Below are 26,574 nucleotides of genomic sequence, written 5' to 3'. Positions count from 1 at the left end.
GTGAAAACAGAAGTGGAACAAAGAAGCTTGTCTTCATTACCACTTTTTTCTCCTTACAGAAACTGAAATTTTGCCTAATTTCTTGAATAAAAAAAAAAGAAAAACCACAATTATTATATAGATCAATTGCATCTAAATTAAGCCAACTTTTCAAACTCGATTGCCACATAAAGCCACTCATTTTGCTGCCAAAACGTGCACACAAACTTCTATTTGCAAGATTTAATACTTCTTAATCTATTTAGTGGTTAGCAAAGCAAGCTAGGGAAATAATTAGTCCCATAAAGCAATGGCATTTAAGTAGTCTGATCCGAATTTTAATAAAATTGGACAAGAATATCAAAAATTATTTGAAGGGAGCTGACAGAGATCACAACCTGCCTTGCACCTTATTTTCCTCAAGAAACACAGATTTTAAAGAGCACTGTGGATCACAGCACAATTCGAATGCTTTGTGATACACTATAAGGTTAGAAATGAACATTTAAGGTGGCTGCATAATATCAAATTTAGATTAGATCAGCAAGGTATAAATGTAAATAAGTATAAAGCACAAATAACTGAAATTTGCTTAATCCTTAAAATGTGACTTCCCATTAATACAGATACAATGGGAGCAGTTGTGCTGAGGGTTTAATGGCATGAACAGCTTTGCCAGCACAATATTTGAAGGTTTTTTTGCCGAGCAAATTCTGCTCCCTTAGGAATAAACCCCTTCAAGCATGGAAGAAGGCAATTATCCATTTGACAGATTTGCCTTGCTGTATATTACATGTAACAAAGCAGGAAATGAGACTGAAATATAAAATAAGGTGCTAATTTTCTGCAGTTTTTCTAATGAAATTACAGTAATCAAACAGAAACAAGCAGTAATATTTCCTTTTCACCTAAGCTAGAAACTAGAAGTGTTTTCTAGAATGGAGGCAGCCTGCAGGGGGGTTTTTGTTTGTTTTTTCCTGACTTATTATTTTAGCAGCATGTGGCTGGTTATTCATTTCCTGAGGAAAAACCAATAATCAATGCCTGCCAACATTTGCTTTTTATTTAATTAGGAACATAGGACTGGAAAGAACCACCTGGGTCATCAAGTCCAGTTTCTAATTAAACACTCTTCAAAAATATTGATTAATCAAAGTTGCATAAATACGGTGGATTTTTTATAACCCAGTGTCCTCTGCAGAGATTGTAAGTGATCTTCTGCTTTTTTTTTGTTTTGTTGGTAAGGATTTTTCAGTACAAAGAGTGACTATTATTTTCAATGAAAAGAGCTCATAATTTAGATATTTGATTTTCAGTAATTTTATATGACAATGACAGTATTTTGTGTTGGAAATTTGTGTTTGATCTATGATTATTATTAAATCTCTGTGTTAATTTTCATACTTCAGCTGCCTCAATCGATTGAAGAAATTTGCCATATCTAAAAAGGTAAGATTAATTGATTCAGTGCTAAAAAATCCATTAGTCTGTTCTCCCTATATTTAATATATTCTTGATTATAAAAGATGCTGCAGCAATTGGGAATATACATTTTAAACATTAACTGTTAAAATAATTTTAACCAGAAAGTAACTGCAATTGATTTTGTCGTACTAGAAGGAATACATTAAGTTACCAGTAACACTGTATGTCAAATTTGAATTTATAGAGAAGTAAGGGAAAACCAATTCCTTTAATGGATTAATATTTTACAGTAATTGATATAGTTTTGTTTAAACAAAGAGACCATAATTTAAGTCAGATATTCTATGACCTGAGCTGTAAAAATATAAGAACAATTTAGAGCTCCGAGTGTTTTGGAGACGGGAGCCTGGAGCCTCTCATGTTGTCCCTGCAGCCCAAATCCTTACATGGCACTTAATGTGCACAGCTGCCAAACCTCCGAGGGCTCAGCATATTTATTCCAGCCTGGACAACTGCAAACTGTTCAGCTGGAAACTCCCACAGGGCTTTGTCTGCAGATCTCAGGATGGCTCGCTGTCCTGGGCCTGGTGTGAGCCAGGGTGGGAACCCCTGAGCTGCACTGGCAGCAGCGTGGCCACAGGAGCGGGGCACTGCTTGTGCCCGTGCTGGGCACTGCGGAGGGGCTGCTCAGTGCTGAGCCCGACCCTCAGTTCAAGGCTCAGCGTGTGCAGGGCTGGAAATGCAAGATGTGGCTGGGGGTGTGTGTCCTATTGCCATCTGTCAGAGCTGGGGCAGGTGTCTGCTGCTCACTGGGCAGTTTTCTTCATCTCTTCTACAACCAATCCTCCCTCCTGGAAATATCTTCTGTTCATGGGCCATTAATTATCTTATGTTCGTGGGCCACTGAGTGTCTCTGCATGACTGATAAAATTCCGTCATCCCACTGGGAGATGCTCTGCCCAGGGTGAAGAGCCAAAATTTCCTGCCTGGATATGATCTGACCTGGGAACAGCACAGCAGCCTTTGCCCACTGCATTCCCAGAGGAGCAGCTTTCTTCCCCATTGCATTCCCAGGGGAGCAGCTTCCTTCCCCCTGCATTCCCAGAGGAGCAGCTTCCTTCCCCCTGCATTCCCAGAGGAACAGCTTCCTTCCCCCTGCATTCCCAGAGGAGCAGCTTTCTTCCCCTGCATTCCCAGAGGAACAGCTTCCTTCCCCCTGCATTCCCAGGGGAGCAGCTTTCTTCCCCATTGCATTCCCAGGGGAGCAGCTTTCTTCCCCACTGCATTCCCAGAGGAACAGCTTTCTTCCCACTGCATTCCCAGAGGAGCAGCTTCCTTCCCCACTGCATTCCCAGAGGAGCCCAGGCCCATCTCCCCCAGCCCTGGAGCTCCAGAGGAAAACTCCCCCCTTGTGCAGGATCCTGCTCCAGCAGAAGCACAGCTGGCACTGCAGGAGGGCTGAGCCCCCCTGGGATGGGGCTGTGCCACCTCCCTGGCACACAGGGGACAGGGCCTATTCTGGCTCTGGCAGTGGGGTTTTATATTACTGCAGTTTTATTTTTATGTTGCCTGATAAAGAACTGTTATTTCTACTCCCATATCTTTGCCTGAGAGCTCCTTAATTTCAAAATTATAATAATTCAGAGGGACGGGGTTTGCATTTTCCATTTCAAGGGAGGATCCTGCCTTCCGTAGCAGACACCTGGCTTTTCAAACCAAGACACCAGGGAGGGGAACGGAGCTGGGAAGGGGCTGGAACCCCAGGAGGGGCTGAGGGAGCTGGGAAGGGGCTGAGCCTGGAGAAAAGGAGGCTCAGGGGGACCCTGTGGCTCTTCCCAGCTCCTGACAGAAGGGGACAGCCGGTGGGTCAGGATCTGTTCCCAGGGAACAGGGACAGGAAGAGGACATCATCTGAAGCTGCACCAGGGGAGGCTCAGGTTGGACAGCTGCAGGAATTTCTCCACAGAAAGGGCTGCCCAGGGAGGTTTGGAGTCTCCATCCCTGGAGGAATTCACGTCCAAGGAATTCCTGGACATGGCACACAGTGCTCTGGGCTGGTGACAAGGTGGAGATGAGTCACAGCTGGGACTTGGTGACCTTGGAGGTCTTTTCCAACCTCAGGGATTCTGTGATTCAGTGAAGTGACAGGAGCTCAACAATTTTAAAACCCATTCCTGGAGGTGACTCATGGTGGAGCTTTGCAACATGGGATATTTCAAGTTAAGCAGTAATCCGCAGCACGTTTTCCCTGACAAGGTGACACTCCAGGCAGCTGGAGGTGCTGGTGGGTGACACACTGGACATGCCCTGGCCATGTGCAGTGGCAGCCCAGACAGCCAAGTGTGTCCTGGGCTGATCCCACAGCGTGGGCAGCAGGTGAGGGGGAATTCTGCCACTCTGCCCTGCCCAGGTGAGACCCCACCTGCAGAGCTGCACCACCTTGGGGCCCAGCACAGGAAGGGGAGTCCAGAGGGGGCACCAGGATGAGCAAGGGGATGGAGCACATCTCCTGTGGGGAAAGGCTGGGAAAGCTGGGATTGTTCAGCCTGGAGGAGCTTCGGGGTGACCTTCCAGTTCGTGAGGGGACCTTACAGGAAGGATGGAGAGGGACTATTTACAAGGGTCTGGAGAGACAGGACGAGAGAATGGCTTCAAACAGAAGAGCAGATTTAGATGGAATATTAGGATGAAATTCTGGGCTATTAGGATGAAATTCCTCCTTGTGACAGTGGTGCAGCCATGGCACGGTTTGCCCAGAGCAGCTGTTCTATCCCTGAGTGTCCAAAGCCAGGCTGGACGGGGCTTGGAGAAAGCTGGGATAGTGCAAGGTGCCCCTGCCGACAGCAGGCGGGTTGGAATGAGGATGAGATGATCTGTAATGCTCTTTCCCACCCTCAGCATTGCCGGCCTCCATAACCCTGGGGTCGCCTCAGCCGCCTCGCCCCGCCCGCCGCGTTTTGGCGCCGAAAGCCCCGAGCCGCCCCTCCGGGAGCTCGCGAGACTCGCGGCTCTCGCGGGACCCGGCGCGCGCGGGGACAGCCCCGGCCCCTCAGAGCGGAGCGGACCGGCACAGAGCGCGTCCGGAACGGCACCGGGCTGCACCGCCTCAGCCCGGCCCCTGGAACAGCCCCGGAGCCGGGCTGCACCGCCTCAGCCCCGCGTCCGGAACGGCACCGGCACCGGGCTGCACCGCCTCAGCCCGGCCCCTGGAACAGCCCCGGAGCCGGGCTGCACCGCCTCAGCCCCGCGTCCGGAACGGCACCGGGCCGCACCGCCTCAGCCCCGCGTCCGGAACGGCACCGGGCCGCACCGCCTCAGCCCGGCCCCTGGAACAGCCCCGGAGCCGGGCTGCACCGCCTCAGCCCGGCCCCTGGAACAGCCCCGGAACCGGGCTGCACCGCCTCAGCCCGGCCCAACCCAGCCCAACGGGGGCTCTGGGTCAGCTTCACTTGCGGAGCCGGAAAAGGGAACTCCTCCTCCAGACCGCGTTTTGAAGTGGGTGAGCTGTAAATTTGAGGAATTGCCACTCCACCCCCCGTAGGCTTTGGTCGGGCATGCGAATGGATAAGCGCTGTAGTCAGGAGTCGATTTATTAAGGTTAATTCCTGCCACTCCCAAGTAACTCTGACGAGTTGAAACATCACAAACCCTTATTTTATTCGGCTCAGCAAGGCTGGGTTGTGTTATCCTCTGTACGGTATCTGCTGTTTAATTTGTATGATGATCTGGTTCGCAGATCTTTTCCTGAAAAAACTGTAAATGTTTTATATAATTGACGTTTATCTGCTCTGTGTCAGCCTTGCTGCTTCTCTTTAAACGCTTTTGGTGTTTTCCACAGGAGGGGGAAGAAGGCTTCTTTGTAGCAATGCTGGATCCGTTAGAGAACAACTTGTTTGATCTTCCTGATTATGAGAACACAGAAGACGAAACCTTCCCACCTCTTCCACCTCCTGCCTCTCCAGGAAGAGATGATGCAGAATGGGCTCAGGCTAATGGAGGTGAGCACCCCCTAAAAATCCCATTTTAATGCTGTGCAGTTGAAATTAGTGGTGTTGGACTTCAGTGCTTAAAAATAGGCAGAAAAACTGTAAATGTAAATTGTTAATCATGCAATGCTTTCCAGCTTGTGGGAAAAATTTATTTTTGTAGAGTCCATGAAAATACGTGCACAAAGGAATCTTTATAAAACTCAAGCTCCTCTGACACAATGTTGCTACAAATAATTATACAGCAATGATCTATAATTACTCTTTATGACTTAGCTTTTAGGAGGGATAAGAGTGTTGGATGTGCTCTCAATGCACATGACACAATCCTGGGTGATGGCAATTGTTTTGAATACTTATATGATGCTTTTCTCCCCCAGATCCAGATGGAAACCAGCAGTCCCAAACAAAGGATTCTGCTGTGACCACACAGAAGGCAGTAAAAAGACAAAGGCCTAAATTAGATGCCCAGAGGTAACTTTATACAGAATATTTCTTTGTGTGCTGAGTTTGATGTAGGGCTGTGGGAGAATGATACAGGTACCTCTAAAACTGGTGTGAGTTCTTTATAATCAACACAAAGAATCCAAGCTGCTCAAGTAATGTGAGAGTTTTTTCTTTGGTTTTTTTTTTTACTTGTTAATTGGAAGAAGAAAGTAGGTTTCAAATAACTCCCCCATTTCGGATTCCCAGGTTAATTTCAGAAAGAGGAATCCCAGCTCTGAGACACATGTTTGACAACGTGAAGTTCAAGGGCAAAGGGCACGAGGTAAGAGCTGGTGAACTTTGGGTTTGTTTCCAGGAGGTGAATGCAGATTTGCTAGAGTGCTGCCCATCTGCTATGGGGAGCATTGATAGAATTCTGGTTAGCCAGCTTCCCAGCAGTGCCTGACAAGCCCTGATGCTGTTTGGAGCTTCAAACTTAAAAACAATCATTAAATGCTTTAACAAAATCCATCTTTTGATCATAAAATTCTTTCCCTCGACTCTAAAAGCAGAATATCCGATCTGTGACTCTTGTATTGTCCATGCAAGCAGGGTTTTGAATCCCAAGGTTTTTTTAAAAAAAAAATGTGTCATAGCACTTGAGAAAGAGAAATAAGGACTTTCTCTACAAGATTTCTTATGTTTTGGGTGCACTTCAACATGCAGAGCTTATTCTCCTTTGCATATCATTATAGAGTTTGTTGTAGGTAGGGGAGGATCAGTCTCTTCTCCCAAGTAACAAACAATAGGACAAGAGGAAACGGCCTCAAGTTGTGCCAAGGGAGTTCAGGTTGGTTATTAGGGGAAGTTTCTTCACCAGGAGTGTTGTCCAGCCCTGGCAGCCTGTGCTGTGGAGTCATCATCCCTGGAGGGATTAAAAGACATTCAGATGTGACGCCTGGGGACATGTTTTAGTGGTGGCCTTGGCAGTGCTGCTTAGTGGCTGGGCTTGGTGATTTCAAGGACTTTTCCAACCCAAACAATTCCATGATCTCTTGGCACACTGGCAAGAACACCTGTGCATCTCTGGTTTATGTGTTCTCATTACCACTGGAGCACAAAGGAACTGGGCAGTGGTGCTGAAAGGTGCAAAAACCTTTCCTAGATCAGCCTAATTTGATGTATCTTCATTCTAAACATCAGGATCAATGCCAGCTGTGCCCCTGTGGATTTATTTCAGCCTGAGTTCAGGCCTGATTGTTTAAGGACAATGCTTCAGGACCTGCAGATGTTTTACAGGCTATGCAAATGCTCCTCTGAACTTGTATCAGTGCTGTTCTCACAGCCTGAGATTACAGTGACACTGGATTGTGGGAGGAGGAAGGAAAGGTTTCCCTCACATTGGTACTGCTGACACTTTGCAGGGACTGGCAAGCTGCAGCTGCCCCATGTGCTCAGGAATCTCTGTCCCATTTCCCTCTGCAGTCTCCCTTCTCTGTCAGCTTTGGTAGCTGGGTGTTGTCTTTCCTGCTCCAGGCAGAGGACCTGAAGACACTGATCCAGCACATGGAGCACTGGGCCCACAGGCTGTTCCCACAGCTGCGGTTCGAGGATTTTGTTGACAGAGTGGAGTCTTTGGGAAACAAAAAGGAAGTTCAGGTATGTATTTCTGTCAGCTCCTCTTCACGGTGTTTGGAATAGTGAAAGAAGTAGGTTTAGGGGATCAGTTATGCAGCAAAAGAAGACTTAGGTTGTGCATACTGCTGAGAAGTATAATGTTTAAATAAATTTCTCTCAGTTTAGAGCTTTGTCTGTTATTTATGTTTGTATTTAGATACAACCTTTCTTTATTTGAAATAATCTTCCAGAGAATTGGCTTTTGTTTGGTTGATTTGTAATGTTTGAATTTGCAAAAAAGACTGATAAAGAATTCAGCTTCACATGGCTGGTTGATAGATGAAGGACTGGGAAGATGATCACAGCATTGAAGGTCTGTGTGTCAAATGGACATGAAGAGAGAGTATTTTTTCAGAGTAATAAAGAGTAAAATTGCTGTGGTTTTCCCATCCTTCCAAAGTTGCACATAAAAACTTGCTACAGATGAACACCAGTCTTTTAATGTCCCACCTGCAGACCTGCCTGAAGCGGATTAGGCTTGATCTTCCTATTTTACATGAAGACTTCAAACATAATGAAGGTAAGCTCTCTCTGCTATTTGTTCAGTACTTCAGTGCTTAACATTATTTATTTCCCTTCCTACTGACCTGAAGTGAATGATCATGATAGGCATTTCAAGTGTAGAAGAAATTGTTGAGACATTTCTGCTTCAAAACCAGGCTTCTGTGAGTCTTATGATGACAAAGCTGAACTGGTACTTGAACATATGTGTGTAAAAATAAATAAAAGTGCTGAAAGGAAATGGAAAATGGGATTAACCAGCATTGTTAGAAATATTCTTCAAAAAAAAAACCCTAAAAGTGCAATTGTTGAGCACACAGGTTTGTGTTGCAGTCTCACATGAGTGCAGTCTGGAGAGCTCTTGGATGCTGCTAAAGCAGGAATCACAAGCTCATGCTGATCATTCTCTGAGGAGCTGCAGTGCAGTCGGGGTGTGCTGTCCCATGCTCGGGGCACTGTTGTGTCTGTCAGCTGGCACACAGCTCTGGGAGAATTCCTTCTGCCAGGGTCAGAACCCAGCACTTAGTGAGGACATAAGAGTCTCTTCCAGTCAGATAGAAATTAGACAGCAACAGTATTTAATTAAAGAGGAAGTAGAGTTCACCTGGTAGTTTGTAAGAAACTTTAGCAGCAGAAAGGAGGGAATTTCATTGTCATTCCTAAGGACCTGTGCAGGGTTTTGCATTTCTACTGTCAGTCTCTCTTGAGAGCATTATCTGCCCACTGTCCCATTTGTCTCCACGTGAACCTCGGCCTCCAGCCCAGGCAGTGCTTGGGAAGGTGCTGTGGATGAGTTCATGAGTGGGAGCAGCTGGCCTGGGCTTTGGGGTGCCCTCGGGGCAGTTGGTGTCGTGGCTGCCTTCACTGCTGCTGCACTGTGAGAGCTGCAGTGCAGCCAGAAGCAGCCACGCAGAGCAACGCGAGTGGTTCCTGCCGACAGCGTCTGCAGAGCGATCAGAGTGTTCTGTGCGATGGTTCCACACACTGCCCTTGGAACGGGCCTGGAGCTGGGCTGCTCCTCAGCTGGGGGCTGAGGGCACTGCTGAGCCTTCAGGGGAACAGCTGGAGTAGGCATCCCACAGGTGTGACATGAACCTCAGCCCGGGCTGTTGTATTAGCAGCCCATCCTTTTTGTCAGCTCTCCTTTCTATTCACAGGCTTAAAGCGGTGCAGAGGCTTGGGGTGCTCTGCTGCTCTCTGGGTGGGTGAAGTTTGTCTAACTGAATTGACTCCACTTTGCATGTTTCAGTGCTGGTAGATGAGTAAATACCTCTCTAATAGAGCACACTGAATTCAGAACTGAGTACTCAATGTATGTGTTCAGACTTCTGATTCACAGAATCCTGGATTGGTTGGGGTGGAAAGGGTCCTTAAAACCCATCCTGCCATGAGCAGAGACACCTTCTGTTAGTGCCACACAGCCTGGCCTTGAAAGGTTGGAATTCTTGCAGGACTCCTGCCACTTCCTAAAGGACAGTACTTTATTAATAGGGTTGGGAGGAAGGCTGGCCCTAAGGCTTGCCTGGATGTCCTGTCCCTTTTGAGCCTTCAAGCACAGCTGCTGTTGTTATCTTAGTACACAGAGCTGTCTCTCTGCACTCAGGCATTGATGGTTGTGTGTGTGAGCTCTGAGCACGTGTACCCTTTGAATACTGAGCCTAGGCAGAAAATTTCCCATTAAAATTAAATTACGGGATGAGCTTTGGCTGTCAATACAAAACATAGAACACATAAATGCTTCCACAATATTCTCTTGACTGATGTGTTGTGGATCTCGATGGATTTAAAGTGTTGATTCTGCCCCTCTTCCCCCTGCCGCCCCTCCTTTTTAAGCAGAAGCAGACGGGGAAAGCAATGGGCTGGATGCAGCTGCTGAAGATGCACATTCCCACTCTGGCGGTGCAGAGGAGCTGAATTCCCTGCCTGGGACAAGCCTGACAGAGGAGCAGCAGGAGCGGATGAAGAGGAACCGGCAGCTGGCCCTGGAGCGGAGGCAGGCGCGGCTGCAGGGCCTCAGCCAGTCCCAGCACCAGGGTGAGGACCCCATTCCTGTGGGAACAGGGAGGGCAGGGGCCTGAGCTGCTGGCTCATGGCCCCGGTGGCTTTCCCAGTGAGTGCTGCAATGTGCAACTCTCACATTTGAACAGGTTTCCTGTAAACTCCCTGCTGGTTGTACCAAGCTGTGACAGCTTTGTCTCTGGTGAAATGAAACTCAGCCTCTTACCTCTGAGCTGACTGCCACAGCCTGGGATTCTGGTGATGGAAACGTCAGTTAAACACAGCAAGTGTCTGGTCATGGTTTTCCTTTTTTTCCTCCACAGAGCTCCCCAGCAGTTACTCAGAAGAGGAGTTGGACAGCCCAGTTGCTCAGGATCCCACTGACCTTACTGAAGACGCTCAGGTTCCTGCAGCCAAGGATGCTCCCACAGAAGATGGAAATGATGAATTGGAAAGTGCCAGGGAAGAGCAGTAGCTCCCTCACACCGTGAATGCCTTTTTTGACCAACAGTAAGTACTGGCATTGTACTGAAACGTTGCTGGCTCTTGGCACTGCAGAAGCTTCAGGGAAGTCTTTGCCATGGCGTCACTGAAGGACAGAGCTCTTCCCTGGAAGCTGCAGGGGAGCAGCTCCATACACCAGGAAACAGAACAAAGTTCTTCAGCTGCACTTGAGCCATCTTTTCCACCTCCCAGAATGTTTTCTAGGAAATGTTTATGAGTTTTTGGACCTACTTTGAATATAGTTTATCATTTATGTTAGACTGAATGAACTGGGATGTTGATGGATTAAGTTGCTATTAAAGGTGTGTTTGGGGTTTTTTAACAGGTCTTTTAACAGGGGTACTGGATTTTTTTTTAACTGATTATCCATTATTTATATATTTTTCATATAAAATGGAAGCTGTTAAATTCCAGAAGTCAAATCTGAAATTCTTGTTATGAGGCTGCTACAAGGCCAGGGCTCCCACACTTCCCCATGCCTTGGGTCAGACGTCTCTCCTCAGACAAACACCTCCCCTCAGGGAACAAGTCCTTCCCCTGTTCTTGGCTCTGCTTGAGCCTCTGCTCCATCCTCTTCTTAGAGTCCTGGTTTTCCTTACACAACAGCTTTTCCCTTTTGAGGAATGAAGAGGAATCACCTCTTCTAATAAAGGGATAAAAAGTACTGAATTTCTACACACTGAATTAAACCACTACCCTCAGGGCAACAGGTGTTACTTTATGAAGGAATTTGCTTTCTATATCCTTGTAGGGAAGAAGGAAGTATTTAGGTTTTAAGAACTTAATTAATAGACAACATGAGCAAAGTAATTTTTTGAATGATTTTTAAGAGAATTTACAGCACACGGCCTTTAGTCTGAAATATGAGCTTTATCAGGTATAAAATCTTTTCATAACTCATCCATACTCACGATCAGATAAAAATAATTCATATTTAAAATAGATGTTTAGCTTCTTATTGAAAGGACTTTTGAATATTTAAATAAACTCATTTTTTAAAGATCCCCCTAGCTCTTGTGCACAGTGAACAGGAGCGGGACAGCCCCAGCAGCTGGTGGCAGGTCCCAGTTCAAGTCCTGATGTCCTCTGTCACATCCAGCAGTGCCAGCTCCCGGATCTCCTCCAGCAGCTGGTACAGGCTGGGCCCCTTGGTCTGGCAGAACTCCCGGGACTCCTCATCCATCACTTCCACCCTGGCTCTCTCCTGGGCCCGCTGGGCCTCCTCTGCAGACTGGCTGACTTCTTTCACCAGGTCAGACTTCACCTGGAAGCTCCTGTGGGCAGCCTCCATGTCTGCAGTGCGGTGCGGCGCGTTCCTGATGATCTCCAGCTTGATGGTTTCGGCGTGGCAGCGCGAGGTCTGCACAAGGATTCTCACCTGCACAGCAATACTGTGGTTACATTTCTGATGGTGCTATTTCCTTTGCTTCCCCTCACATGAGATACTCACTGTGATGTGATCAAAAAGGCTCAAGGTCATCGAGTCTCCAGTAGTTGTAGTGGAGGTGATTTTATGCTGAGAGCGATGGAGGGATCCAGGCTTCCACTGGCAGCTCCCAGCCCCTTGACAGGAGATGACCAAGCCCTCTTTGTTTTTCATGTAGGCTGCACCTTTGATTCCATACCTGCAAAAGAGCAGAGAGAAGCTGTTCTAACCATTTTCAGGTCTCTTAGTTTCAAAACCTGCAGGCTGGCTGGAATTGTAGAAAAGCAACAAGGGGGGGGAGAAGGCACAGCAGCCTGATAACCCTGCCTCAGGAACACTGAGAGGTGTTGTTAAAAAAACCCAGACATGGAAACAGCATGCAGTAAGTGTTTTGAGAGCAGCGAGGCAAAAGTGAAATAGTCAGTGATCCATTATCTTAGTGCTGGGTGGGGCCTGGAATGGATCAGTGATGGGAGAAGAGCTGCTTTACAGGTTTTTCCAGACAGATCACGAGGAGACAGTTCTCCATTTTAGAAAAAGCTCCTTGAATAGCAGCAGCGTGTTTGCCCTGGGTTCTCTGAAGGCAGCAGCCTTTTCTGGCTGGGGAGGCTCTTGAGGCATTGCTGTGGCATGCTGGAGATGCCAGCTGTGAATTGAGCTGTGCCAGGCTGTGCCCTCACACACTGCAGCAGCAGCAGGAGTCACTCCCAGCCCGTCCCAGCCCCGCTCACCGGGGCACGAAGACGAGCACGCCGTTGGTGCGGATGGAGTAGATGACGCCGTCGGCCACGCAGCGCTCGTCGCTCTCGGCGCTCCTGTCTCGGAAGTACATGCACTGGAAGAGCTCTGTGGACTGCTTCTGAGCACGCTGGGCTGCCTGCCAGCACCCCACACAGAGACAAAAATACATAAATACTCCCACACGCATCTCTGCCTTTGATTTCCCAGCTGCTCTTTCCCATTATTTAGTCTCTTACTGTTGCCCTATTCTTTTGAGAGTTTTAAAGTTCTTCTAAAAGTTTTCCATGCCTTCTAATGTTTACATATTTCTACTGAATCTTCTCACACTGTTCATGTAAATAATGATTGTTTTGCATTCTTCTTTGTAGGTAGACAGAATTGATAGACTGTTAGTTTGACCAGCGTGGTTGGAGAGGTGGCAGTTTCACCCTCCAATCCACTGTCACTTTTACTATTCTATATATAGTGGAGTCAGGAAATAAAATGCTCTCTTTTAGTTCTTTTCTTCCCTCTTTACATCTAACATCCGTGTGTGAGTTACTTTGTGTCGTTGGGTGACATCTTACCTGTCACCAAGAAAAATCACATCTAAAAGAAAATCCTACTTGCATTACAAGTGAAGTATGAGCACTTTTACTACCACTCTCAGAAGAAAAGCACTACAAATGAAAGTAAAGTCTTAATTCACAGAAGCTAGTCAGGACTGGTATCCCATTCCCTAGTGCACCATGGAGACTCCCACGAGGACGCCCTTACCCGGTTCCTGTTATTGATGTGTCTGCACAATTCCTCCAGATCCTTGTTACTGATGATGTTATCCTTCACATCCCCCGTGCTTCCCCGCAGGGTGGCTGCCAGCAGGAGCCTGTGCACGACGATGTCAGCGTATCTCCTGATGGGAGAAGTGAAGTGAGTGTACTTCTCCAGGGCCAGCCCTGCCAAAGACAGGAACAGGGATGAGCAGTCAAAGCCTCCCCCAACAGCTCAGAACTCGCAGGAAAGGCAGAAAAGTGACCAGGTACCATAATGATGAAACTGCTCCTCGGGACAAGAGCCAGTTGAGAAGTACAGGGCGTTGGACATGGCGTGGGTGGCCATGGAGCGCAGCAGTTTGTTCACAATGGGATCCGAGGGGTCGTTTGCTCTGTCCAGAGACTCGGCCAAAGCCTTGTTAGACCTGGCAAAAAGGTGTTAATTCCAAAGAAAATGACACTATCCCTGGTTATAATGGCTCACAATTCACAACAGCATAAAACCCACATAGAAGTTAATAGACATTCATACAAAAATGGCAAGCAGAGTGATATTGAAACTCTCAATGCAGTTTAGTAACAGCTCTGCTCTAAGAAAATGTTTAGAAAAATCCCAGTTTTCACCCAGTTGTCTGCTGCAACCTGGAGAACCAGGGGCTGGAGCAAACTCCATCCTGTGCAGTTCAAAAGAGTGAGCTGGTCCAAACCTTTGTGTCCAGCACAAATGGGACAAGGTGACACCCAGGTCACAGAGGCTCTACTGATGCCCTTCACCACGGACTTCTCATGTTATCTTGCCCAAGTAATTCTGAATTATTTTGAGTCATTTAAAATGACTTCATTGCACAGAATTCCACTAATTTAAACCAGTAGTCTCTTAAGCAGGAAATACAGTGCAAATAAGGCCACTGCAGAGCTTGACCAGGGCACAGTGACTGAACAAATGTTTCATCTGGGTATGTCTAAAATTATTCAGCCACTGGCATTTGCTGTACAGCCAGCATAAGGCAGGCAGGCTTCTCCTGGTCATTACAGCATCAGAAAGGTTCTGATAAAACTCCTTTTAAGAGCAGCTATGCAGTGTCTCTTAACATTGATACTCAGAGCTGCAATTGTTTAACAACAACATGGCCAGATAGTTAATTACTTAACTTTAATTACAGAACTTCAGTAATAAAAGCTACCGTGTGTCTATGGAGAAGCCTTTGGCACTGGCACAGTCCCGAAGCTCAGTGAAGAATTCCTGGCGTGGTGGAGGGTGCTGCCGCAGCAGGGCTTGGTGGGGAAAAGCCTCGGCAATCCTTTTTGCCACCCAGTGGTTGGCCAGGATCATGCACTCCGCCACGGTCTCGTGCACTTCCAGCGGCTGCTTGGGGATGAGGTCATGGATATTGCGTTTGTCATCCAGCTGCACTCGGATCTCGATCCCTTCCAGCTCCAGCGCGCCGCAGCGGTCCCGCTCAGCCCGGACGTGTCGCGCTATGTCGGTGAGCTTGGATATGGCCCAAACCAGCTCAGCCAGCTTCTTCTGCCTCGTTCCTTCATCCAGGCTTTTCAGCTCCAGGATATCCCCCACGACACTCGTGTCCCCATCCAACAGTCCCTGGGCTGTCTCGTATTCCAGCTTGTAGGCAGAGCGGATCAGGGTTCTGGTGTACTGCACCCTCAGCATCTCGTACGATTCCTTCTCCAGCTCCCACAAGACACTCACAGCGTATCTTAAAGACAACACCACAGTTCTGGAATAGCTCTGGCAGACTTAAACTCCCATTGCAAGCACTTTCAACTCTTAAAAATGTAGAGATTTAATTCTGGTTGTGGAAGCATCTTTTTCTTCATTAAACCAGTGCTCAGCAACACCACTAAATAATGCACTTGCCTTTCAGTCTCATGCATCACAACTGAAATGAGGACCAGCTACACAGCAGTATCTTCAATTCATCTGCTGAAACGGAGTACCCCTAAGGTGTAAGGTCTCCTTTATGTTAAAGCAGAGCTGCACTGTGATAATTATTTTTACCCATTTTTATTTTACTAGTCAGATGCATCCACAATGAACACCTCTGTACCCTGAATATCCCCAGGGCAGCCTTGCGTATCCTCACTGAGCCTGTAAATTGATATCAGCTGGTCTATAAAATTCACCCTACCTCTGGTAGAATGGAAAGGTAATTTTTAATGTATACAGTTCTTCCAATAATAATGCAAAATGACTTGTAGAAGTGTCCCTGCTGAGAACAATTCCCAAGCCTTACCTGTCCACTCCGCTGAGGAGGGAGCACAGGTCAGCGCTGAGGACGGAGGGCAGCATGTCATAGCGCCGGTCTGCCAGGTAATACGTGGTAGCCCTGGAACAAAACACAGCTACTGCTCTTCCCACCAGGACTCCTGGGACTACAGGCATTGCTCCACAGCCCGATTTGAAAAGGTTATTCCCACAGAACACTCACAGGTGCAATACTGAAGTCAAATTATTTAAATAGCTATTTGCACAGTACAGCCCTAACTTTGCCTTCCTTGGTATTTCAGCTGCCATTAAGGGCAGAACCAGGGTTGGACAGAATTTGCTCACTAGAGAAATGTCAGATATCTCTGCTGCCTCCACATTATACTTCTTTGAATCTACAAAGAATACAGTTCATTAAGTGATTCAGCAGTTTAAGTTCAAGACACTGGCAATAGAAGAAAAAAGAGAATGAAATATTTTCACATTAAAAGACAAGACTGAATATGAAAACATAAGCCTGACAAATACCTCTGGAATTAAATTAATCTAAGACTTAATTCTATTTTGTGGGTGTTCATTTCCCTTGGAATGCAAACAAGTGGTTTTTAAAAATACTTTAAGTCACAGATGTTAAATTAGACTATAAAGCAAAGAGGAGTGATTAGGGAAGAAGAAATTTGTATAGCTTTCTGGAAAATGTGTCCAAATAGAAGCAGAATGTCATTAGTTACCTGATAGCTTAATTAGCTTTAAGAAGTCTTTAGTAAGGTATGAAAGGTGAAAGCATGTTTCTTTCCCTCCAAAGTTTCTTTAAGGTAGCATCACAAACTTCTGAGCTCCATAAATTTTCTAATTTATATAAATCACCTTGCTCTGGCCTCAACATCAGTGTAGGAATTTGCTGCCACGAAGTGAGTCACATCTGCAATGTGCACCCCCAGCTCGAGGTTCCCGTTGGGCAGAGTCCTGACAGAGAGAGCATCATCCACATCCTCACAGCCCTTGGGGTCAATGCTGAATATCAGGTGGGTATCTCTCAAGTCGAGGCGTTTTTTCTCCTCTTCTGGACTCACTTTCCATGGATTCTTTGGAGAACTCGCTGGCATTTCACTCATCTATACAGAAATATTGTTGATGAACATAGATTTATGTATTTTCTACAAAAAGATGCCAATAAATTAGATTTAATTAGTTTTTCTAATTCTTCTTTTGATTCATTTTCCAAGTCCATTACATTTACTTTATGGAAAGTGTGAAAAAATTGAAAAGAATTCTATGTGTATTAGTAACCAATGTTATTACTGTGGTGATACTGCAGCTCTGGCAAATATAACCACTACATATTGTTTTTTTAGTCTTATTCTTTCTATTAATTGTAGGTATCATCAAAATAGTTATCTATGAAAGCTGGTTCTTCTCCCAGTTGAAAACAAAGTATTTAATACTATGATTTCAGTAGGATGAGGCCTTTAAGATCAGCAGCATAACCACATACTAAAGACAGAAAAATTTTAAGAGTCTAACTCAAATTTGAATTAAGAGATTGTAATCTTCTCCTCACAGCAAAAGGATTATCTTTAAATCACTACTGACTAGAAAATCCATAGTATCAATAGAACCATTGATCCAAGAGATTCCAGAAAAAATAAAGTAAAATAATAATAAATTTTCAGCTTTCAAAGTGGGCTTTCTAAAACCCACCGGCAACAAAGATGTTGAGCTGTAAGAGGATCCCTCTCTTTGAGAAATAAGACCTTGGGAATGAACAGAAAAGACTGGATCTGATCACAGAGACAAACCTGGATTTCTGAGAAAGGGGCAGCACAAATGCTGTTCTCCACCAGAATAGCTGCAATTTCGCCCTCAAGATCTCCAATTCTCCCCAGCACTCTCACAAAGTGCCCGTTGGGGTACAGGGAAGTCGACTCCCAGGAATCGATGCGCACGACAACTCGGTGCTCCTGCAGCAGACAGCTCTGTTAGAACAGCTCTGTGCCCCTGACAAGCACAATTTATTCCCCTACCACAACCTTAAATTTAGCAGAAAAAAGCCAAAGCAAGTGGTATGGAAGTGCTCAGGGTAGCTGGACTGTGGCTGAAATTCAGAACTCAAACTGAAACTGAAGTGGTCCTGACAGGAATTGAACACAATCCTTCAAGGCAGAAATTGAACCCTCACAGATTTTGCTTTACCATGTTTTTGTCAGGGAAAGCATCATTAGAGCCTATAACGCCCACACAGCTTTGTAGGAACACAGAACAGAGAAACATTCCAGTTAAATTACCTGCAATGCTTCAGCCTGCTGAGTGCTGATCCGGATTTTGGGAATTCGGTAATCCCAAGGTGTTACAAGGACTTTCTGAGCATTTCTGCCCTGGGACTGGCTCTCTTCTTTGGAGGGGAAAGTGACCACATAATCCCTCCAGTTCTTCTGGATGATTCCAACTACTTTACCTTTAAATAAGGAACATTGTGCATTAAAGAATTCAACAGAACCAAGAAAGCAAATATGTGGGAGGTGCAGGAGATCCACTTTGTAAAATCAACTGATGTGTCCCCAAATCTGTTACAACTGCCAACAACATATGGTGTGCAGACAATACAAGTGTGTCATAAACTACTGCTGGCACTGGCAGATTTTAATGAGCTTTTATTTATGTGGAGACTAACTCATTGTATAGATTTCAACTGATACACAACATAAATTATTCAGAGATCCCCACTGCTGCTGAAATGTGGCCAATTCTAGTAATACAGAGAATTTTTAATAGCAAAGAGCAAAACTAAACATGATTTCCCTACAAAAAGAGAATTAACCTCTTGAAAGAGCAAAACTAAACATGATTTCCCTACAAAAAGAGAATTAACCTCTTGAAGCTTTTAGCTCTGAACTCAACAAACTTTAAGATGCAGCTACAGCTGCAGAGCAATCATTTCAAACCAGACTCTAAGCTCCCATGGTACCCAGGCTTGTCACACAGGGATACTTTTTCACCTAACATTTTTCTTTCCATTATTTATCAAAGGGAATTAAAAGTATGCTTCTTCTTACCTGTGGGCATAGGGTCACCTGTGGTGTCTGCAGGTGCTTTTTCCTCAGTCTCATTTTCACAGAGGGCAACAGTCCTTCCCTTCCATTCATGCACAGGGAGCAACTCAACCACAACCACATCCCCGTGGATTGCACGATTCCGAGCCTTGGCCCCATAAATAAGGATGTCACTTTGAAGTTCTGTATTTAAAATAAAAGGAAAACAGAACTAATAATCTGCTAAAAAAATTAAAATCCCTCCATTCTTGGCAGCATTCTGTTGAAATAACAGAAATTTTTTTCTGTTGGAAAATTTTTCCAATATGATTTCCTCTAAAAAGGACTACTGGCAAGAAAATAATATTGCAAGGAAATGAAAAGCTTTTCCTCTTTTTTTTTTTTTTTTTTTTTTTAAGTGTCTTTTAAGGAATTCTGTAAGTGAACTTTTGGATAAAAAGCAGGATAGGCTGGGATAAGTTCACTATTCTTAAACAGCAGCTAGAAAAACAGACAGCATAGTTAAATTGTGAAAGCCACTGCCACAGGATTCTGGGGAGGATTCAGAATAAAACAAGCTTTTAAAAAATAATGAGTATACTGAGCACTGGTTTGTTTGCAGGATCTGTCACAGGACCATTTGAAAGTAGTTATTAGTGAGAGCTGGGCCAATGTGTGTGCAAGGGCAATGGACTGTTCCTTCAAAGGTGCTGATTAGTAACTCATGCCAGAGAGACAATCCTGGATCACTTTGGATCAGCTTGATCCAAAAGGCAATTTTCCAATTATGTTCACAAAGACCAGCTTCCTAATCCTGCCAACATCTATGCAAACTCTCATTGCAGTCAAATGAGTGGTCACCTGAGGTTAGAGCAAAGGGACAATTTGCACCAGCATTTCCCTTCAGAGGGGTGCAGGGAAACAGGACAAGATGCCAGAATATGGTCAAAGGGGTAAGAAAGAGGAAGGAGTTCCACCCTCACAGTTCCACCCTCTGGTTAATCTTCAACTCCTTTCTGGCCCATGAAAACCACACAGGCACTGCAGGGTCTCAGCCCTCATCTCCTTTGACAGCTGAACACGTCTCACCTACCTGTGTCTTTGCTGCCAATCCCCTGCAGCCGAACAAAAGCTTCCAGCTGTGCTCGGTGCTTATTGACATTCAGGGCACCCTGGAAGAGACCAACAAACCAACCAGTGAATGAAAGAGTCTCCCTAAAAATAGACAACTTTAAAGGATAACATTTTGGGGATTACAATTATTTTTACATTAATTAGTTTTTATTGATCCGTGGTTTATTTTGAACACAGCTGTTCTCTCTATAAGGGGGAATTCAGGATGTAAGGCTTGAAGTATTCACTTCTGGAAAAGTAAATTCTTTTAAATGTTGAATTTATTTGTAAGATGCTAAATGACATTTTACTCCAACCACAGGCAGTGTAAGATTACCTTTACTGCCTGCCTTTGCAGAGAATTTGACATTATTCCAAGAAAAAAAAACTTCTGTCTTTCTGTTCATATTTTATCCAAAAATCACTGCCTCTAATTCTTTAAATTATTTTTTAAAAAAGGATGCTTGTCTACCAACAATCCATATTAAGGCCCTCAACAGCCACAAACCTGTAAATTAATTTCATTAACTGGGAGATCTCTGTGCAAATGAATTTACAACTGCTCTGCTGCTTTTGTGCAGCACTATTTAGATTTAAGAATGAGGTCTCACTGCTTCAAATCATATCTGGTTTATCAATTTACAGGTACATCAAATATCAACCTGAAGAGAAATGCATAGCAAATTTCAAATCTTCAATAGTTGATTCTTACTTTTAACTTCTACAAGCAAAAAAAAAAAATCCACATCACAACACAGTGTAGGGGAAATATTTCAAGAATCCTAATCCCTTCCATCCTCTTGTTTTCTTTCCCTCTTCCCAGCACAGCCATATTTCTTTCTCTAATCACTTTACTTCAGGCAACTCAAGGGATCAAGCACAAGACTGCAATGTTCTGTGCATGTTCCCTGTGTAACAAATACCTGCAGGTATCTTCCAGACTTGATCCCAGCCTCCAACACTTCCACAGGTAAGTGCTCAGGATATTCTTTGCCATGGTTCTCTTGGCTTTCACTCTCCCGTTCACGCCGAGCTTGGACTATGGAGCCAAAGAGCTCATGGGCAGCCTTCAGGTCAGGCCAGAAGTTATCCAAGTAATTCTGTATGCACAAATAGAAATAAACAGAAAAGTACTCTGAGATCTCTGTTCTTTTACTAATGCATTTGGAAAGGATCTGTCTCACACTGTACCCAAATACCACAATGGCAATGATGAGTCTGCTCTAAACCTCACACATCTGTCCAAGGTCCAGCCTAATCCACTGCTAAACACAACAAAGGTCAATCAGTTTGGTGCAGTTTTTAGTCAAAATCCTTTCACAGCTGAACGTAAACATTCCATCCCCAGCTCCCACTGAGTTCCAGTGGTATCAGAGATAAACACTAAAACGAAGAATGAATTGTCTTCTCAGACATCACTGTATCCTCAGCAGTCCAGGCAAAGTAACTGGCAGAATATTGTTGATGGATATTTAGGCTACAGTTGCTTATGGAATGCTTGCACTCCAGATTTAGGCAGCTGCCCAAGGGAACTGGCCAATGCTAGTTAATGGCAAATTCCTTAAAAACAAGGAAAACAAGGAAAAGGTCTCCTAAGAAAGATGACCTCTATCATCAGAGCTGCTGTTTAGCTTTTCAGCTCTTTCCTTTGCTCACTGCCACTGGTTTTTCTGACATTCCCATAAGTGACATATTTGCTTGCTTTGATAAATGGAGACATGAGTTACCATCAGAGTTTTCTTGAATGTAAACTCTGACTGCAATATACTTAAATGTACTTGCTTCATCATTTTGATGCAGCATAAAGGAAACCTTTTATTTTTCTGGCATGTTACCTTGAAGGAAATCACAAACACTCCTTCTGTTTCATTTCCGTACTGCCTGATTGCATCTTCATCTTCTGTTACCATAACAACTGGCATCTGACCCAGGCAGTGATTGTGATACCAGGCTGCTGCATTGTAAATATTCCTGGAAAAGCAAAGTTTGAAATAAGATTTCTGCAACAGTTCATTTTCTACTTGCAAAATTTTGCTGGCTTCGTATAAACAAGATTTTGATTTAACACTCAGACTTTTGAGAGATATATTACAAGCTACAGAAATGCTTTTCTACAAAAATATTCCTGTGCCACTCTTAAGCCCCACAAGAAGAGAGGAGAATAGAATGTTTTCTCCCCAGTACATCCACTTGTACCCTGGCTGCAACACAACATGAAGTTCCTCTGAGTGACTGTAAAAAGCAAGCTGGAGGTGCTAAGACTCTGATGCTACAGTGTGACTTTAAACTGCTCCAGCTTTTTCTTTAGCATTGCTGCATTTAATTTAATTACATTTTGTCTATTTCCGTAAGAAAACAATGCTGGTACTTTATAATCACAAAATACAATGCAGACTTCCAGTTGCAGAGCTAAGCAGGGCAGGAGCATGAACTCTCAGTAGCTGGTGCATGCTCACACTCCTGCACACAAAGTCATGATGCTGTGCAGTGTGACACTGCAGAGGTTCAAACAAACCTGGTCTGCCACTTCTCCATGGATTCTCCCTTCTCCCTGGGCAGGTAGCAGCGCTGGTGAAATTCATTAGCAAACACAGTACAGTCGTGACGGGGATCCTTCAATAGATTCCGTAACTTGTTGTACTGTCTGCAATGAAAAAAGAGAAATATATTCTTGTGCCTGCTTTTGATAATGCTATTCTAACTCCATGTGAAAATACAGCTGAAAAACTCCAGGAAAATTACTGTCTTGCACAGAGAAATGCATTAATTACATTACGCCACTGATGATAAATCCTAAACCATCACCTGCAAGCAAACTTTTTTACGTTCCATCGTGAACACTTCTGATTTTAAACATACTTGTTTTCCAGTGAACCCCACAAAACATCCTAAGTGTTCAGGAACTTGTTTTGTTTGTCACTTTTGGGGCAAGGGCTATTTCTTCAAAAGCCTTTGTGCTTTAGAAATATGGGAAGGCCCTGAGAGCAAATTTTAATCTGAAATGCCATGGCAATGCCCAGGTTAATTCTGGTGAGATAAGTAACAGACAGTAATATTAATTATTCCCCAAAGACAAGTGCTCAAGTGTCAACACAACAAACCAAAACCTGTCCATATTCTAGCTGTGGGCACATAATAGATCATTACAGCAAAGTCTAATTAATTCCTGTCACCAGCCACTTGATTTGTTAATAATGCTACAGGTTTCATATTGCTCCTATCAAGTGAAAACTATGCCAGGCATTGATATCCATGGATCACAAAGGCCTAAAGAATTATACATTTTACAGATCTGTATTTTTACTTCAATCTAAATAAAAAATAAGTTCTTATGGGAAAAGTACCTTCGTCCTTTCTGATGTTGCACAGCCTGACAAGCTGTTTGCATGAAAATAATTCCTTTCAGCTCTGGAAATTCCAGAATCTCCAGGTAGTCCTGAACAACCTTGCAGTCGGGGACAACGTAGTGTGTGACATCATCTGATAACAATTTGCCATCTAGAAGATAATTCAGAGTTTCAAGGTTCAAACTTTCAGTTGCAGTAATGGTTTCTTGAAAATATTTCCTGATGTAAGAAAATTAGAGTTGTGCCTCCTCAAATGGGTACATTTCTTTTTCTGATGAACAAAATTATGGATTTTATGGTTAACTTCTGTGGTACAGTCCATAAATTTGTGACAAAAACCCTTTTGCATCAACTGATGCCAAACTTTTGTGCAAATTCTATCCAAAGAAGTGAAAAATATCCACTTGCATTATGAAAAGGCTATAGCTTAAGAGAAAAGGTTACAGTTCTTTCTTCTCTGTTTCCATATGAAAAAGGGACTATACATCTGGCACAGAAAATCTTTTCATGGAATTTCTAAAGGCTGTAGAATTATGAGCAGTTCCTTTACCCTGCTCCCACAGCTCTCTCTGTTCAAAAACATCATTTACAGCAGGCTCTTTACATAAAAGAGCACAGGTAAGGGTGCACGTAGAGAAAACCACTGCTACTGCAAAGAAAAGATGTTTTTAAACCTAAACTATTAACCATCAGTGTTAATTTTCTTTACAGAGACTCTATCCCTAAGGAATATGCCATGAAAATATCAGACACAACACATCACAGATGACATCTTAAAAAGTACCTCAAAATTCAAGAATTTAATTGCTTTTGGTATTTCAAAGATTACCCAAAAGCTTTCAGATGGGAGGGGATTTCCACTGTATTTTTTCGTAATATCTATTTATTATTTATTATAAACACCAAACTCCCCACAGTGCAGGCAAATTATACAGAATAAAGTATATAGGTTATTTGAATGTATTTCTTAGAAGCTGACAGGGGGCAATCTTTGAGCTGTGACCACAAGAACTGTGAATCCAGCCAGCACAACTGTGCATGCAGTAACTTGGCCTCATCTCACACTGAAAGCTTATAATGGATGATGGCAGCAGGCGTACAAGAAAGCTAATATTTATTAATAATCCAGAAGAGCATTAGAAGTGAAATGTCACTGGGAGATTTATGAGCTGTGCCCATCCAAAGCTATCCTTGCCTAACCCATCCATCTAGAGCAGAATGACTCCCAGGCAGGCAGAGCTCACCCTTACAAGCACCTGCTGATGTGATTTTTGCAGGTAGTCTCTCACAGGGCATGAAATAGATTTGCTCAGCACACTGTGTAGAGTCTGGAAGGAAAACAAATATCTCACTCACATCTGGGTTACCTTGAATAATCACACAGGGACATATTCTGACAGTCACCTATAGCACAATTTACATTTAAGTACAAAAGAGGGGGAGTTAGGCACAGCAGGAAAGGTTAGAGTTTTTTCTGATGTGTGCCTTTAATTTATCCTTGAGGAATTCACAACCAAATGATGTATTTTAGGGAGCAGTAAGTAGTCCTGATCTCCTAGATAGCAGTAATACACTATTAATGATCTAAGTAATACACCTTCTGCCCTCGATTGCAACCTAAATCAAAAGTGAAAACATCTATCCCAATCATAGTTCCAAAGAAAAAAAAACTGTCACAATTCTCAACCTTTTCTTTCAGGCAAGTCATTTCAACAAGTCGATTTCAACAAGTTGGATATTATGTTTGTTATTTACCAGTCAGTTTCCTGCATCAAATAAATTGTGCTATTGAACAACCACAACAACAAACCCAACTGAAATATCAACCACAGCTCTGGTGATGATCTACGATGCACATAACAGCACCACAGTACGTAAAAACAACAACAAATGCAGACATCAGAGCCTGGCAACCTTCCCGTGTCTGAAATGCCCTGATATAACACAGGCAATTACATTTAATTACTGAACAGAAATAGCTACTGATGAAGAATTACAATGGCTTCAAGATAATGGCTTGGCCCCATTGTAATACTTAACAGGTATGTATAGAATTTAACTCATGCTATAAACCACCACCCTGCAGAAATTAATTCATTTTAAAGGATCTTTTAAAACAAGAGAAGTGTAAAAATTGAACAATCCTTTAGCCTTTTATCACTGCCAGTAAACTGTTCACAGTTAAACTCTCTAACAATCAACTCCACGATTCCTTCTGCTCTTAACGCCTCGTTGGTTTCTCAAGGGTCTTGCTGTAAAGGAAAACTATTGCTACAGCCGTGATTTGTTCAGCACCATCCGGACACCCCAGAACGGGGATCACCCCTTCCCCACCAGGGATAACCCTTGCCCAAGGATCATTCTCTGTCCTCAGGGATCCAGCTCAGGGATCATTCCCTGTCCCCAGGGGTTCCCCCAGCTCAGGGATCATTCCCTGTCCCCAGGGGTTCCCCCAGCTCAGGGATCATTCTCTGTCCTCAGGGATGCTCCCAGCTCAGGGATCATTCTCTGTCCTCAGGGATGCTCCCAGCTCAGGGATCATTCTCTGTCCTCAGGGATGCTCCTAGCTCAGGGATGCTCCCAGCTCAGGGATCATTCTTTATCTTCAGGGATGCTCCCAGCTCAGGGATCATTCTCTGTCCTCAGGGGTTCCCTCAGCTCAGGGATCATTCTCTATCCTCAGGGATGCTCCCAGCTCAGGGATCATGCTGTCCTCAGGGGTTCCCTCAGCTCAGGGATCATTCTCTATCCTCAGGGATGCTCCCAGCTCAGGGATCATGCTGTCCTCAGGGGTTCCCTCAGCTCAGGGATCATTCTCTATCCTCAGGGATGCTCCCAGCTCAGGGATGCTCCCAGCTCAGGGATCATTCTCTGTCCTCAGGGATGCTCCCAGCTCAGGGATCATTCCCTATCCTCAGGGATGCTCCCAGCTCAGGGATCATTCTCTATCCTCAGAGATCCCCACAGCTTAGGGATCCCCCCAGCTCAGGGATCATCCCAGCCCAGGGATCACTTTGCCCGCAGCTCTGTCCCCCGTCACCCGCGGCCCCGGGGGACGCCGCCCGCCGCCCCACGGGCGATCCCGGCTCTGTCCCGGCTCTGTCCCGGCTCTGTCCTGGCTCTGTCCCGGCTCTGTCCCGGCTCTGTCCCGGCTCCCCCCAGTCCCCTCACGGCGGAGCCTCACCGCGGGCGCGGGCGGCGCGGCACTGGGCGCTGCGGCACAGGGCGCTGCGGCACGGCACGTCGGGCCGCAGGTAGTGCTCCCGCACCACCCGCACGGCGCGGCCGTGCTGCCCCCGCAGCTGCAGCACCTTCTCCGTGCGGAGCATCGGGGCGGCGGGGACCGGCCGCGAACGGCGGGGACCGGCCGCGAACGGCGGGGACCGGCCGCGAACGGCGGCGACCGGCGGCCCCGAGGCCGCGACTGCCGGGGCGCCTGCGCG

The 26,574-nt window shown here is 45.1% G+C and overlaps 2 protein-coding genes and 1 non-coding gene across 10 annotated transcripts; 2 read left to right on the top strand and 1 right to left on the bottom strand.

The window, feature by feature from the left end:
* The first annotated feature begins 4,455 nt into the window (after positions 1–4,455).
* Positions 4,456–13,186, top strand: TIPIN (TIMELESS interacting protein). 8 transcript variants are annotated; one of them, XM_021552593.4, is made up of 8 exons: positions 4,456–4,899; positions 5,243–5,402; positions 5,771–5,864; positions 6,084–6,159; positions 7,353–7,475; positions 7,950–8,013; positions 9,831–10,028; positions 10,316–13,186. In XM_021552593.4, the coding sequence occupies exons 2-8, from the start codon at positions 5,270–5,272 to the stop codon at positions 10,465–10,467; spliced, it is 840 nt and encodes a 279-aa protein (XP_021408268.3). In that variant the 5' UTR covers positions 4,456–4,899; positions 5,243–5,269; the 3' UTR covers positions 10,468–13,186. The 8 variants fall into 8 exon arrangements, with proteins under 8 accessions (XP_021408268.3, XP_021408266.3, XP_031361574.3 ...); XM_021552591.4 differs by having other exon boundaries at positions 9,828–10,028; XM_031505714.3 differs by having other exon boundaries at positions 4,456–4,903.
* On the top strand, positions 8,846–8,980 carry LOC116184025 (small Cajal body-specific RNA 14). The gene has a single exon (XR_004148747.1).
* On the bottom strand, positions 11,195–26,573 carry DIS3L (DIS3 like exosome 3'-5' exoribonuclease). Its single transcript, XM_077785951.2, has 17 exons — positions 26,316–26,573; positions 23,129–23,282; positions 22,300–22,428; positions 21,620–21,755; positions 20,708–20,884; positions 19,765–19,843; positions 18,696–18,875; positions 17,928–18,097; positions 17,442–17,603; positions 16,510–16,757; positions 15,671–15,763; positions 14,600–15,133; positions 13,686–13,840; positions 13,420–13,598; positions 12,654–12,799; positions 11,947–12,121; positions 11,195–11,874 (listed from the first exon to the last, which is right to left on the bottom strand). Exons 1-17 carry the CDS (start codon positions 26,458–26,460, stop codon positions 11,566–11,568), a joined length of 3,171 nt encoding a protein of 1,056 aa, XP_077642077.2. The 5' UTR covers positions 26,461–26,573; the 3' UTR covers positions 11,195–11,565.
* Position 26,574: the final 1 nt, after the last annotated feature.

This window comes from Lonchura striata, chromosome 10, assembly GCF_050655825.1.
Source record: "Lonchura striata isolate lonStrDom1 chromosome 10, ASM5065582v1, whole genome shotgun sequence".
Classification (NCBI taxonomy): domain Eukaryota; kingdom Metazoa; phylum Chordata; class Aves; order Passeriformes; family Estrildidae; genus Lonchura; species Lonchura striata.
This window is presented reverse-complemented; position numbering and strand designations above follow the sequence as displayed.

Bases quoted from the DNA above. Each gene is read 5' to 3' on its own strand.
- TIPIN (XM_085589004.1), top strand. From the start codon at position 5,270: ATGCTGGATCCGTTAGAGAACAACTTGTTTGATCTTCCTGATTATGAG. The intron at 6,160-7,301 runs GTAAGAGCTGGT...TTCCCTCTGCAG, and splicing joins TCAAGGGCAAAGGGCACGAG to TCTCCCTTCTCTGTCAGCTT. The intron at 7,476-7,949 runs GTATGTATTTCT...TCCCACCTGCAG, and splicing joins GAAACAAAAAGGAAGTTCAG to ACCTGCCTGAAGCGGATTAG.
- DIS3L (XM_077785951.2), bottom strand. From the start codon at position 26,460: ATGCTCCGCACGGAGAAGGTGCTGCAGCTGCGGGGGCAGCACGGCCGC. The intron at 21,756-22,299 runs GTTTGTTTGAAC...TTGCTTTTCCAG, and splicing joins ATGGAGAAGTGGCAGACCAG to GAATATTTACAATGCAGCAG. The intron at 12,122-12,653 runs GTGAGCGGGGCT...GCTCTTTTGCAG, and splicing joins GTGCTCGTCTTCGTGCCCCG to GTATGGAATCAAAGGTGCAG.